This window comes from Parus major, chromosome 12 (assembly GCF_001522545.3).
Source record: "Parus major isolate Abel chromosome 12, Parus_major1.1, whole genome shotgun sequence".
NCBI classification, from domain to species: domain Eukaryota; kingdom Metazoa; phylum Chordata; class Aves; order Passeriformes; family Paridae; genus Parus; species Parus major.
Genome location: NC_031781.1, coordinates 6,617,506 through 6,631,845, shown reverse-complemented (window position 1 = coordinate 6,631,845; position 14,340 = coordinate 6,617,506). Strand labels below are relative to the sequence as shown.

Sequence of the window (14,340 nt, the reverse complement as noted above, 5' to 3'; positions counted from 1 at the left end):
AGAACATAGAGAGGAGAGGAGGAGAGGAGGAGAGGGGGAGGGAGAGGAGAGGAGAGGAGAGATGGAAAAAGGTGAAAAGAAAATAGGGACCATAGTCCCGGCCCGGCGCGTCCGCACGGGGCCCGCGCGGGGCTGCGCTCGCCCAGGGGGAAGTTTGGGGTTTGGGCGCGTTCCCCTCGCTTGTGCTGGGGGAGAGAGAGAAAAGGAGACGAAGAGAGGAGGCGAGTGGGAGAGTAGAGGAGGGGGAGGAGAGGAGGAGGAAGAAGAGGAGGAGGAAGAAGAGGGAGAGAAAAGGAGGAGGAAGAGGGAGAGGCGAGGCCGTGTGTGCGCTCGGGGAGGAGGCGCCGTTCCCCCTTGGACCGGGGCAGTGCTGGGGCTGGAGAGCGCTTTGGCTTCTGGTGGCCATTGATTTTTTTTCTCTTTTCTGATCGTACTTTTTTGTTGTTGCTCCTGCCTGTTGCGCAGAGCCCTAATTCGGGAAGAGGAGGATTTAAGGGATGTGAGTGTTCGTCATTACATTAAAACACAGTTTTGGCTTGCCCACCGTGTTCATCACAGAGCCATAAAAATGGGAATACGGGGAGCTTCTCGCTGTCGCGTGAGCCCTGGAGCTGCAGCAGCTTTCCGCGCTCGTGGGTCACAAGGGTTAGGGTTGCTCTGGAAGCTGGAGTCTGACACAGAGCCATGGCCCATAGTTCTACCCTGCTGTGCTGTTGTTGCTGTCCTTGGAGTGAAACTGGAACACAACCTCTCCGATATCTGGAGTCTGCCCGGTCAGGCTCAGCATGGGAAGGTTGTGGAACGCTATGTATGTAACGCATCGGCAAATTGAGAGAGTGAGCAAAGACTTTTGGAAGTAGGTTTAACCTCCTAATCTTTCTGATAAAAAAAAAAAAAAAAATTGGTAGTTTCTGAAAATAGGAAAGCATATTTTTAGACCTATGATGTCAAACCGTAGTGGAAGATAAGGATATTTTAAGTCTTTGCAATTAAAACACAGTACAAAATGTACATAACTGTGTGAACAGGCACATCCCTAAAGTGCATTTGTTGTCTTTTGTAGGAGAAAACCGACATAGAAGGGACCTTATTTGTGTATAAAAGGTAAGGGTTGGTTCGGATTGTTTTTTGGGGGGGAGGGGGCGATGTCTGTATTCCTTCCTTAGGAAAACAAACTCCAGATGGCTTCCTGCAGAGCTTTCATACTCATCATTTTTTGCTTGTCCAGCTGTTAAACTGCTGTGTACTCATTCAAAAAGAATAAACTCTGCACGTGGGTGAATAACTTTTAAAGTACTTTTTAGGGTCAAAAGCCCCTAAAAGTACTCCTGAGAAAGAGTAAAGCTTGAATGCTACATACGTACCCACATCAAATTGAGCTTATTTTATTAATTCAATAGTATTTGTTAGTGCATTGAGTTTGTTAAATGCCAAGTCTCCCTTTGTCTCCTAAAATCCATGAAATTGATAATTAAAACAATAGAGATGAGCATATGGCATAAATTTTTGTAAATGGATGAAGTTGCCCAAAAGCTGGAGATCTCATAGTGTCTGATTTTGGGGTTTTTTTGATTTCCTCATCAAAACCATGGAAGAAATTTCAGTTCCCTAAGACAGGTAAAAGGGGTGAGGAGGAGAACCAGCAGATGAAATCAGTCATGAGTTCAAATTTTAAATTACAGGCAAATAGAAAAAATCTAAATGATATAACACTTTGTTGAAGGTAAGAAATAGAAATAATGCAGATTTCAGCCATATTGAAGCAGAGTGTCATAATTTGGTCATTACAGTATTTTATCCTGGTACTATGTAGGGATTTGAGTAACCAGTTCCTGTTACTTCAGCTCCCAGCTTGGAAATACTTAGTGTAAGAAAGTGAACCAAACTTCTTTAAAAAAAAAATCAGAACAAAAACCAAAGCAAAAGCTTTCAGTGTCACTAGTTGACAATTTTAAACAAGTTCTGTGAGGTGCATTAAGGGACTCACTTGTGATGGTAACTGTTGTTTTACCCTGTCCTTGGAAGTTCTTGACAGATTTTTGTTATCAGTTAGGTAAAGGTTGCCACCCTGTTACAGAAATCTTCATATTTACCAGCTGATTGTGTCTGATTTTTAGCCTGCCTTCATTGTGCTGCTGTTGTTGATTATATACCAGCTTACAGGCACATTTGAGTGCTGACAGGACATTCATGCCAGATCTAAAACTATCTTGAACTTTCAGTGCTTGCTCAGTGTTTTCTTTTTCCACCTGGTGTCTGGCAAAAATCTAGATAAATAAAAATTGCTTCACTAAGCAATACAATTCTGAATAATTTACTTTCAGGACACTGGGTTAAGTCCTTATTTCCAGAGTTGCCCTTTAAGAAGAAATTACTGTTTATGGTTATCCCTCTAAGGGTACTTCCTGCTATTTAAGACAGCAGCTCTTTTTTATTGTCATGTCTATTTACAGTAAGGTAATGGTGCTGTGTAAGTGGTTTGGTTTGGTTTTTCTCCTCTAATAAAAAAATTCTAAAATGCCTCAAAATGGTCTTATGTCAAGTATTGAATACATTTGCATTTTAATGGTGGACATGCCCTAGTTTTTTTTAATAGATTTCTCAGAGGCATATCTTTGATTCAGCAGTTTAACAGTGTGGAACTGTAATGTTAATCCTAATCCTGCTTTGAGGTAAGTGTAGTTTGAAATTGAAATTAGGTAGCATACCAAGAAATAGCATAAGAAAACAACTGTGAGAGCTTCGGGACTGCTAAATCTTCACATAATAAAACAATGGAAATTTGAAGATGAATTCATAACTTGATTTCAGAAAATTACTTCTGTTGATGAAGGTATTAATCCTTGGTTTTGTTTTCATTGACACAACAGGTCAGCTTCTCCTTATCATGGTTTTACGATAGTGAATCGACTGAATATGCACAACCTGGTTGAACCAGTAAATAAAGATTTGGAGTTTCAGCTCCATGAACCCTTTCTTCTCTACAGAAATGCCAGTTGTGAGTATAACTTTCTCTAATCCAAGTAAACTTCAGGTTCAGTTTTATAACCTAGATCATTTCTGATTACTATGATGTCTGTTTCAGATGTAATGGGGCAAGTTCCAGTGAAATATCTGATGTTTTCTGTCTAAAATGCTAAGTTTACTTATATAGCTGTTATATTATGATCACTTCCTACTTTCAGTAAAAAGCAAATATACTACCAAAGTGCAGTATTGCTCTGGTCTTTAATTTATGGTCTGATGGGTTTAATCTAAACATGTTTCACTCCTATCTGAATGTCCCCCTGAGTTACAGATGCTTTGGCTGTGCTTTGGTGTACCTAATAGACCAGTCAAATGTTAATCCCTTCCTTTTTTCCCCTTGGAGGACCTCTGGGATCTGTAAGAAGTAGGATAAATTCTGTCATGGTGGCAAAGAACAGCCTAACACAGATGGTCTCCTCTGTTTCATAATCTTAGCAAGTGTCCATCTATAAGTGTCACAAGGAGGAAGTCAAAACTGGTCAGTAATTTGAAAAGTCTAGGAGGTTAGGGAAGTGACTGGCAATAGATTGGGGAAAGTACTGTATTGAGTTGAGTGTTTTAGCAGATTGCTTGGTTTGGAAGGAAGAGGAGCTGTAGATGGAGGTGGTAGGGACAGGATGGACCTTAAGGTGTCAGGAAAAAATTGCAGCTGTGAGGTTGCTGACATAAGGGAAGCAAGAAGTTGATTCATTTGTTGGAACTGCTGATGGTATAAGGAAGCAGGAGCTGCTGTGGAATCACCATGATGTGTGACACTGACTAGAGGATCACTTAAGGGAGGGAATCACAGAATTGTTTTGGCTGGAAAATACCTTTAAGATCATCACACCAAACCATTAACCCTGCACTGCACAGTCCACTACTAACCCAAGTCCTTCAGTGCCACATCTATGTATCCTTTAAATACCTCCAGGGATGGTGGCTCCACCACTGTCCTGAGCAGCCTGTTCCAGGCTTGACAGCCCTTTCTATGAAAAAACTTTTCCTAAAACCCAATATAAACCTCTGATGGCACAACTTGAGGCCGTTTACTCTTGTCCCATTACTTGGGAGAAGAGACCAAGCACCACCTTGCTACAACCTCCAAAACCCCTCAAGTCAGTTGTTTTCCTTTCCTTGATGAAAGCTTTCCTTTTCCTGTGGGACACTAGTGTGTAAGATCTGTGGGGGGCTCCTGGGTTTAGGATGGAGATGACATAGAATAGTACAAGTAAGGGAGGAATTCATACAAAGGTCAGCAAGGAAAAGTTACAGACTGGATGTGGGAATTGCATTCTGAGGTAATCAGGAGTATTTCTTTTCATCTTATTTCTTTGCCATTGACATTTTAAATTACTTTGGTCAGAAACTGTCCTTTCTTTCATTATCCCATCCTGTCTCCAGTGATGTCAGATAGAAGATGTCCAGTGCAGTTAGTATGTCATTAGTTATTTCCTCAGGTGTCACAAATGAACTGCAGATGAGTTTTTGTGCCCTCTGAGAGTGTTCACTTTATTCAAATACAAGCTTAAAAGCATTGAAAATGGCATCTAAGCTTTTTATTCCTTATAATTTCCACACCACTAACTCCCTTACATTTTGCATTAAGCTGTTTTGTTTTGGATTATTTTCCTTACATAAGGTTTTCCAAATTCTCTGTTCTCTGAAAGAGTTAGAAAACAAATTACATGGTTGAATTGTGTTAAAGCTATTTGCCTCTATTTGCATAGTATTTGTGAATTTGCAGGCAAATTTGGATTTGCTGACAAATTTTCAGTATGTGTGTTTTGTGTGTCTGGGTAGATCAGGGGATTCTTGTCCAAGTTCTCTTCATGCAGAAGGATCTCCACTTCTGCTCAGTTGCCTGCTGGCATGAAAAACCTTTGCATTTTTGGAACTAATTCAAATCAGAAATTTAAGCCAGTGGTTACTATAATGTGTACCTCCAAGGGCTTAATGTCACGGGTCTCTAATGGCTTAAGGTGAAGTTCTTCTGAGATCCCTTAATGACTGAAGGAGGATGGACTTGTAGTTTGTGTAAGGAAAAGCTTCCTCTTACACAACCCTGTGTCTTGTAGAGTGGCTTTTATTGCATCCTTGAAAAAATCTGCTATCATTAGAAGCTCTTTATGAATAAGTTGCCCTGTTAAGGTTGCTGAGTGCTGCTGATTCTGTTTCCTTAGCTTACAGATGGGCAATGGCTCAGACTATCCAGTAAAAACCTAAAATCATGTTACTAGTGCTGTTTGGCAGAGACAAACATACTTTGTGTCTCTGTAATTATGTTGTAACAGGATCAGTAACAAGTAGAGATTTCACCAGGGCATGGTAGAAACAGTAGAAGATGATCAAAGCAAAATTATGTCACCATGCATTTGGAGAAGATTCCATGTCAACAATATTTATATTCAATGTGGTACTACTGTTTTCCGAACTTCGTGTTTTCACTTTGTTCTGGGATTTAAGAAGATAATAATCCATGCAGCAGATCAGACCTCTGGCATTTCTGTCTTCAGCCAGCACAAGAGCTGTTCTGAGGACAGCGAGTAACCTACTCCAGTCTGTGCAGAGCTGCTAATGACTTATGTGAGGAACATTGCAAGCAGTCTACAAACATTATTTTTGCTTGGCTAGAGGCTGTAAGAATGATTTGCCTGTCATACTAGATCATAATATTTTGGTGCAGTTTTACTGTTCTTTTGTAATTTGAGTTTTTCAAACATTCTTACTATACAAAGGAATTGTTGGTTTGCTGCGTATCAGAAGTTAACTTTGTTAATCTGTAGACGTGATATTTTATCCAGTTGCACAGAGGCATTTTCATACTCTTAGACCAAGACTAGATAATTGCCTTTTTATTCCTAGAGGAAATTACTGATTTTCACAGCTCATAGAGGGGAGTACTCCTACTTTTGCAGGGTCTGGCATGAAGGAAACTTCCATGGCCACTCTGGAAGGAGAACAGATACAGCACCTTTCTTATGTCTGGCTTTTGTGTGAAATGGAAAACATTTGGGTCAATTTGTTATTCATTATTCTGTGAGGTTCCCCTCTATCCCAATATTAGCTTTTTCATATTTCAGCTTTTAATGGGGAAATCTTTCCTCACTTCAGATTTTTTTTTTTCTCAAAATTATTCTGGCCGCATAATATGGTTCCAAATCAAAAGAAGAATGAACCCAAATAGTTGGATGTAACACAGCCCCAAAACTTACACCATTTTTTGTGGGGCATAAGACCCTAAAGCAAAGATGGTAAGAGTATGACTGAGAAACTGTGAGGCATTCTACCACTTGCAGTGGTAAATAGAAAAAAAGTATTCTTGTTTTCACTGTTACAAAGAATTAAGGAAAGCAAATATCTCCAGACATGAGCAGATCAAGAAATTGCCAAACTGAACAAAGAGATTGTTTGACTTACTGTAGCATATTTTAAATTTAGAATTACTCTTAAAAGGTAAAAAATTTGAGATTGTACTTCATACTTAATTTGCCATATATTATTTCTTGGTCTGGAACAAGTACTGCTGGGTATATTTGATCCTTGTTAAACTCTCCCTCTGGACACATGCACATTCTTTAGAGTTTTCAGAGTATTTGTTCATGAAATACTGAATCCCATTGACCTTTTTTTTTTTTTGAGTGAACCTAAGCTTGTTTTCTCTTGTCTTTTGTGGAAAGCATGTTAGACTCTGTTTTAAAAAATGTATATACAGTTCAGCCAGTAACAGTAATAACAGTCCAGTCTGAAGTTCAGTACTTCCTTTCAATCTGTAATGTGATCATCTGAAGCTGTTAGTAGTTTGCTTAGTAATTGAGGAAAATTAGTCAAAATTTTAAGCACTGTTGAACTTACCTCCCAAAGTCTGCAGGAAAGATTCTTCTGAGCCTTTCTCATTTATAACTTTTCCTTTGTATCGGTGCTGTTGGTCTTGATTAAAAGGTGTTTTAATCCAAGCCAGTTCACTTGGGAGGTCAGGCAGGCTGATTTCCATGGTGCTGAAAAGACAGATGTTTAGCATAAAAGTCAGGTATTAAAATAAATGGTCCTTATTTGGTGTGGGGTTTTTGTTTGTGGTGGTGTAGCTTTTTTCCTTGCTTCTTATTCCTGTCCAAAGTAAGGGTTAGCGATACAAAAATAATGGATTTTGGAGAGGTTTATACATTTATGTGGAAAACTCAGTTACAAAGTGCTGTCTTCTGGGCTTGTTGTATTATTGATGAAAACAACTTGTATCCTGAAGAGCAAAAGTGAAATGGGTTGCATCAGAAGTGTTTCAAAGAGCCCCTGACTGGTTTCAAAACTGGTAAGGAAAGTCTCTTGTTATCATACATGTTCCATTAAGTGTAACATATCTCTGTGATTGCTAAGGCTGCCTGGCTCTCCAGCAAGCACATTAACCCAGTGGTTTAGTCTGAGATAAGAAAGGAGCCTGTTCTTCATATCTGCATAGCAGAAGAAGCAATGCAAGCTGGGGGAGGGGAGGAATGATTGAAAACTGTAAAGTTCTAAAAATACATTGTTTGACCTAAAAGATGGCACTCTAGCTGCAATAGCTTTTCTACTTTGGGTTGGGTTGAAAAGCAGCAATCCCTCTCTTTCCATATAATACTCATATGGCAGTTAGTTAAAGTGATCCTGAGCTTGGATGATGTTTAGGTATTCAAAATAATAGGAAAGGGAGGAACTGTTATAACTGGTTTTTCTCTGTTCATTCTAATGGTTTATTAGTCTATGTGGCAGGCTAATATCTACATGTAGGAAATAAATAACAATGTCAGTGATATAGAGCTGACTGACATAGGAGAGATGGCGTTTCAGCTGACTGCTGCTAGAGGAAATACAAGCTTTAAGAGAAGAGCTTTATGTCACCAACTCTGTTTGAGGTGTAAAATTAAGCAAATACGTGCTTTTCTTTATGGAAGTGAGATCAACCATGTTTTCCATGGTTACATTATAGGAGGGGTTTCAAAATGAGTCCTTTTCTTTCAAGAGTTTGAAAAACTCTTCAAGTTATTCTGTTTCATTGTATGGCAACATCTAAATTGGACCTGTAAAATAAAACTTTTCTCTCCTTTCTACCAGCTCTTCCAGATAGTAAAGGGAAGTTTCAAACAAATCATCTCTTTGAATGAGTTGAAGAGGTATTTGTGTTGATGAGCAGTGCTGATGAGTCCATGTGCACCTCCTGTGGCACACAGTTCCATTTGAAGTTTTCCCTTTCTCTGTGTCCCAAGCTTCTTGTTTCTGCTCTCTTGTGCTCCAATGGCCTTTTGTGAAGCTGATGGAGAAACAGGATCAAGGATCTGGTCTGGACTAAAATCTACCCAGCTGACATAAGGGAGAGGGGCCCTTTGGGGAGCAATGGGTTAACAAAGTTGTGGGGATCTGAGGGTGGGAACACTGCCTCTTGCTGCTTACTTAAAATGAGAGCTGAAGTGAAACTACGGTTTGGGGATGCAGCTTCATTTTATGTTGCCAAAGATGAGGCTTCCGTCTCACTGTGGCACTTGGCTATTCCCACTCTTAATCCAGATTATAGAAGAGTCCAAGACCTTCCTTTTGGTATTATTCTCTTGTTAGGTTTGAGCAGGAAGTCTTCCATAATCCTTCTGTTCTTTCAAAAGCTCTTTGGTTTCCCATTTCAGTTTTAATCAGGTTTTAAGGATTGATCCAGACAAGTTTGGAGAGAAGCTGAGTGTTATGTGTTTAGATAAATAATTATGGGTCAGTGTTTCTAACAAAAATGACATATGTCAGGGAAGAACATAGATGAGGAAAATGACTTCTTTTAGTTTTATGGAACCTGATTTGTCTGTGGTATGGGTTACTCATTACTTCAGGAGTATCAAAATGCAGTGTGATTCCTACTGAAAGATTTACTGCTGATGATTACAAACTACATTTACTTGATAGCTAAAGATGCTGCTCAGCATTCAGTAGAAAAGCTGGATGGAAAAATGAGTCAATTCGGTGGCTTCTGTTGGATGCAATTCTTGCAAGAACTGCAGTAGGAAGATGTCACCAGACATAGGAATGTTCAACTAATATTTATGCTGGCTATAGCAAAAAATCACATATTTTAAAAGAGCTGGTAAGAACCAACTCTGTCTTTGCTATGTGAATGTTCTGAATTGAAGCCACATGTAAGGAAAGAAGTACAGTGTGTATATAGGAAAATACCTATTAAATAGTAATAGTAATGCTCTTTGGACACACACTTCTGGGGAAGGGAGCTGAACTGGCTGGACAGGAGGCCTCTTGGAAAGAGGAAGGTAAACATTCCAGCCTGTTGGACTTGTACCTACATTAATGCCAGAGTTCGTTTGTAATCTGCTTTGCATCTTTGTAATATTGTGTAAGATTGTTTTGAGTGACTCCCTGTGATTGCTTGCCAGTACTACAAAGTGGAAAAAAGCCTCACAGTCTACACCAAACTGAGATTTAGATATATATGTGGTCTTGTCTAAGCCTATTTCTGGCAGAATTGAGTGTGACTTTTATCATTTGTCCCATTTAGATATTATTATAAGTTCTTTATCTTCATTTCTTCAGCAAGTATGCTTTTGAAGCAGCTTTCTCCTCTTGGCAGTTTGTCTGATAATGAAGTCAGGGAAGGCAAAGAGCTTTTCTTTAGTGCTAAAATAGGAGCTACTTCTTTTTCATGTAACAAACTAGAAACTTAGCAGAAAATCCAGTTGTATTAAACTGAAAAGTTTAATAGAAGCATTTCATAAGCATTGGTTATGTGTATGAAATGCTTTTTTATTGGCTTATATTCTTGTGCATTGATTTCTTTTTTAGGACTTGAAAAGCTTTATCTATTACTTAAGCTGGAACCTCTAAAGAAACAAACACTCAAATTAATGCAGCTGTTATTTGATAAAAGAAGGAAAAGCCAAGAATTTCAGGTTGTCATAGGATATTCTTCTAGAAAGGAGGTGTGTACCTGACTTCTGGAGGATTTTGGCCCAGCAAAGTACACTTGTCAAAGTCAAAGGGCCAGAAAAAGTTTGGTAAATAGTTGCCTTCTTTGCCATGGCTTGACATAATTTTGATTGGGCTTTGCCTGAGGTTTCTCAGTATCTTGTGGAGGGAAAAAAGTGAATAAAGAAAGAAAAAGGATTTTATTGTGAAATAAATATCTACCTCTAACTGGAAATGGTTGTGTTGTTTTCTTTAAAAAGTCATTTCCTTCACTTTAAGTGTATAATCTGTGGTTTCAGCTACGTAAAATCATTGGCATGAATTGCATTATAAAGATGAGTTTTAAAAGGCTGAAAACATCTTTTTCAGAAATTAAAATACTTTAATGGTAACGTGTAAAGTGTCCAATTGCCTTTGATGTTAGAGCAGTTTATGCATGTACAAACTTCATAGGTGAACTAAGCTTTAAAAAAATGCTTTGTGGGCTGGATTTGATACCATTCTGAAAAGAGTTGTGGAGCTTTGTGGTGTTGGTGCAGCTGGGAGCTGTGAGGGGAGGAGCTGGTGTGTGGGTAAAGGCCTTGGGAGGATTGCTGGGGAAGGAGCCCTCATGGCACTCCTGACAAAGTTTCTCCCTCTCATGGAGGCTCAGTGGTCGAGCGCCAGCTCTGCAAACTTTCAGTGGAATTTTACTTATTCTGAAAGCCAGAATGAGGCTGTTTTGCTGAGCTGGAGCCCTTTTGCTCTCATTGCTTTGTCCTTGATACCTTCAAAGAGCAGGGGTCACTATGAGTGTAGCTGTGAGCTGTCCCATGAATGTGACTGTGTGATGGGAGCTTTAGAACGACTTCCTTCTGGAAAGGGAACCTCCCAGAGAGGTTGGAGTTCCCACTGAACTGTCATGCAATAATTCAGATGTTAATGTTGGTCTTTGAATTTGACAAATAAAAATCAGTGGCTTTTTGAAATGGATATTCCTTGGCCTAGCTTAAATGATGAAGTCGGTAATTCAAAAAAAGAGGTTGTAACTGTAGTGAGAAGGCAGCTGCTGGTTAAAACATTTTCCTGACACTTTTATTTACAAACAGTATCAAGATTCTATAGTTCTTCTATTTAATCTGACTGAAGATGTATTTATGTTTGCACATGTGCTATTTCAGATTACTTTAAAAATGGTAGGTAGTGACACACAACGTTTCAATGGAAATTGATGGAAATTCATATGTTGCATATAGTATGACTATGATTTAATTACCTTTTTTTCTTGTTTTCTAGTGTCAATTTACAGTATTTGGTTTTATGACAAGAATGACTGTCATCGAATAGCAAAACTCATGGCTAAGTAAGTACTGGGGCCTTATTATTCTGTAAGCATTTTAAAACTTACTAAACATGTCTGGTTTTTTAATCACTCTCCTAAAAATGGAGGAATGCAACATTCTTGCTCATAGAAATTTTTTTTAAATAATGAAAGCTACATTTTTTTAAAAAAACTGCAGCATTAGAATTTTCAGTTGAGTGATAAAGAAAATGAGTTGAAGTATTTGTTGGCATTCTTCTAAGAAAGCAAGTATGAGCATTTTGTACTATTTTATATTCTATTTTGTTTATGGATGCTGGCAAATGATTTTCTAATTCAGAGTGTGTAACAAAATAAAGTTTGGAGGTTTTTAGTTGGTTTTGTGGTGAGCTATTTTTTTCTTGGAGTGTGTGGTTTGTTTGGGTTTTTTAAGGCTTAGGTATTATTCCAGACTAAAGTGAAGAGATGAAAAAATAATAGGATACGTAGGCAGAATTTTCTAGAATTATAGTGGGTTTAGGAGAATAAACAAAACTGACATAATAAGAGCTTGGTGTTGCTAATTTCTAGATTTTTTGATAGTTACTCTTTCTAAAATGCAAAATGTAGGTGTACTGCTCAGGGTATTTTATCCCTCATTTCAGTTTTGCTCCTCTTTGCTATCATTGCTTTCCTGACCCCTTTTATCTCTTGCATGTCTTCAGCAGCGTGTCAGGGCATGCCAGTCAGCCATCATGAGGACTTGCACAATTTAATTACGTGGAAATATATAATATTTAATTATATGAAAACTAGTCACAATGTAGATATTTTAAGCTGAATACTAATTTCTTTGTGTAGGGGATTTGGTGTGGGTTATTTTGGCTTTTATTTTAATTATTATTTTCTCACAGAAGCAGTGAGAGCACAAATGACAGACATTGGTATCAAGATCTCTTTTTAAATTATTTTTCTTTTTTCTCATCCTGATAACCCCATTTCACACTTTTATTTTTTTCTTCCTAGTTATGTTGGACTTGTTAGTGTTAATTGGTTTGGCCATATCTAAGGATTAACTATAAGGATTAATGGAAAACTGTTGTGTGAAACTGACTCTAGGATGTTGTCACCAAAACAAATAACAAAACATCTACTGCCTCTCCTCTTTATAAACAGAGCATCAGAAGGATACAGCTTTCTTTTCTAATCTAAAACCATTTGGTTAATGTTTGAAGTGTGAGAGAGAGCTAAACGTGTCAAACTCTGCCATATTCTGTCACATACAGCTACAGTGCAGATCTAAGTTTCAAATAGCAAACCTTGAATCCATTTGGTGTTCAACTGGTAGCACAAATGATGGGCTACAGATACTTCAGGAGTCTTAAAAAGTGTGATCAGGTAGCAGACCAGTCTAGCCATGGCACAGCAGTGCATAAAGCACATTTACCCCTTTGGCTGGATTACATAAATACATTTTCTTCTGAGAGTATTAATTTTGTTTTGTAGTTTTTTTGTCTTTGGAGTGGAAATTTGGGTTTGCACCCTTTTTTTAAGGTGAAGTTTTTCTTCATGACTGATAGGAAAGAGTGCTGCCTTTATAATACTTCAGCACTTTAAAAACATAACCATAAAAGGTTTCAAGGAGATTTGCATTCTCTTCCCTGCATTTGACTTGACCTTATTGTGCCAGACTGAGTTAACAAGATTGCAGGCCATCCATTTATATTTTGGTGGCTTATCTTTGAAAAGAAAAGTAAATTAGGCTTTGTAATCACAGACTTCACTTCTCACGTTCTCTCCCTCCCCCTGCCCTTCTGTGAGGTTGTGCCAGGTATATTTTCAATGCTGTAACTCCAGATATTCTTCAACAAACTGTCACAGCAGCTACTGTGTCCCTGAAGGAATTTGTGCCTCTTCCACTATCTGATATAATGGAAAGAAACAGCAGGCCTTGCTTAAAAAAGATTTAATCCTGGATTGGACACAGAGCACGTTCAGTGTACAGATTTGCATTAGTTGACTTCCGTCCCCCCCCCCAGGAAAGGTATTTAGGTATTTGATTTACAGGGGATTTTTTTTAAGAATTCTAGAATTTTCTGAAATGAAAACATTTCATGGGAGTCATCAAACTCCTGATTTCAGAAACAATTCATTTGTGTCAAGTTAGGATGATTGATTGAGGAATGATCTTACTAGAAGAAGTAGGGCAGAAACTGGATATTTGAGAAAACTATCGCATTCTATACAAACCTATAAGTTTGTGGGAGGGTTATTTTTAGCTTAGTTTATAAGCTTGTTTTGCCCTGTTTCAATAGTCAGACCCAAAGTGGCTTCTGAAATACAGACAGCAGACTGGATTTGGGAAAGAATCTCAGATTTCTGGGGATATAGTTTCATATTTTATTCCATGACCACTATTGAAATGTAATGTGCACAAGACAGAAGATTGAGTTTGAGCTATTAGACAATTACCTAGATGAGAATTTCTTTTTCTTCAAAAAGAAAGCAAGCTTTAAAAAGGTAACAGACACCTCCTAATGAACAAGAGAAAAATATTAGCTGTTTTTCAAAATTTTTATGAAACATTTCCGTGAAATGGATACACTCCTTGAAGGTGTTTTGCTGTGAGTTCAGTGATTACTGTTTTCATGGGAGGATGTTTTATTGAAACCTTCTGGGACAAATAATTAAGGCAGAAGGAGAGTCTCAAGAGTGAAGCCTTTGCTTTGCCTGCCAGGCAGCACATGTGAATTCACTTCCCAGAATCTTCCCTGTAACTGAAGTGTTTCTTTTTTCTGATACAATTATGCTGGCACTTAACATCTCAGCAGAGCATTCTGGTTCTTTTACCTTGCTCTTTCTCATCATTAGTTTTGGAGTTGAGCTTAGAGAGGTCCTAAGCCAGGACTGGGTGACCACGTGAGGTGCTAGAACAAAATGTTCTCTCAGGGTGTCACCATAGAAACACTTGTGGAGTATTGAGCTGCTTCATCCAAACAAGCACATGCTGCAGTTCACAGAAATTATCAGGGTTACATTGGTCTCCCTATTGTGAGTTACCTTGCCAGGTGACTGCTGCTTACAGAGAAGGCTGGAAGTAATCAGAAGCTGGTTAAATAGCCAGCTTG

General features: G+C 38.5%; 1 protein-coding gene across 2 annotated transcripts in view; it reads left to right on the top strand.

Annotated features, from left to right (window-relative positions):
* Positions 1-14,340, top strand: part of DCP1A (decapping mRNA 1A) — a 31,875-nt gene that overhangs the window by 239 nt on the left and 17,296 nt on the right. For both annotated transcript variants that reach the window (XM_015641289.1, XM_015641288.1), the window contains exons 2-4: positions 1,064-1,104; positions 2,871-2,998; positions 11,209-11,275. In XM_015641289.1, coding sequence (XP_015496775.1) covers positions 1,064-1,104; positions 2,871-2,998; positions 11,209-11,275 — 236 coding nt within the window. The remainder of the gene's footprint in view (positions 1-1,063; positions 1,105-2,870; positions 2,999-11,208; positions 11,276-14,340) is intronic.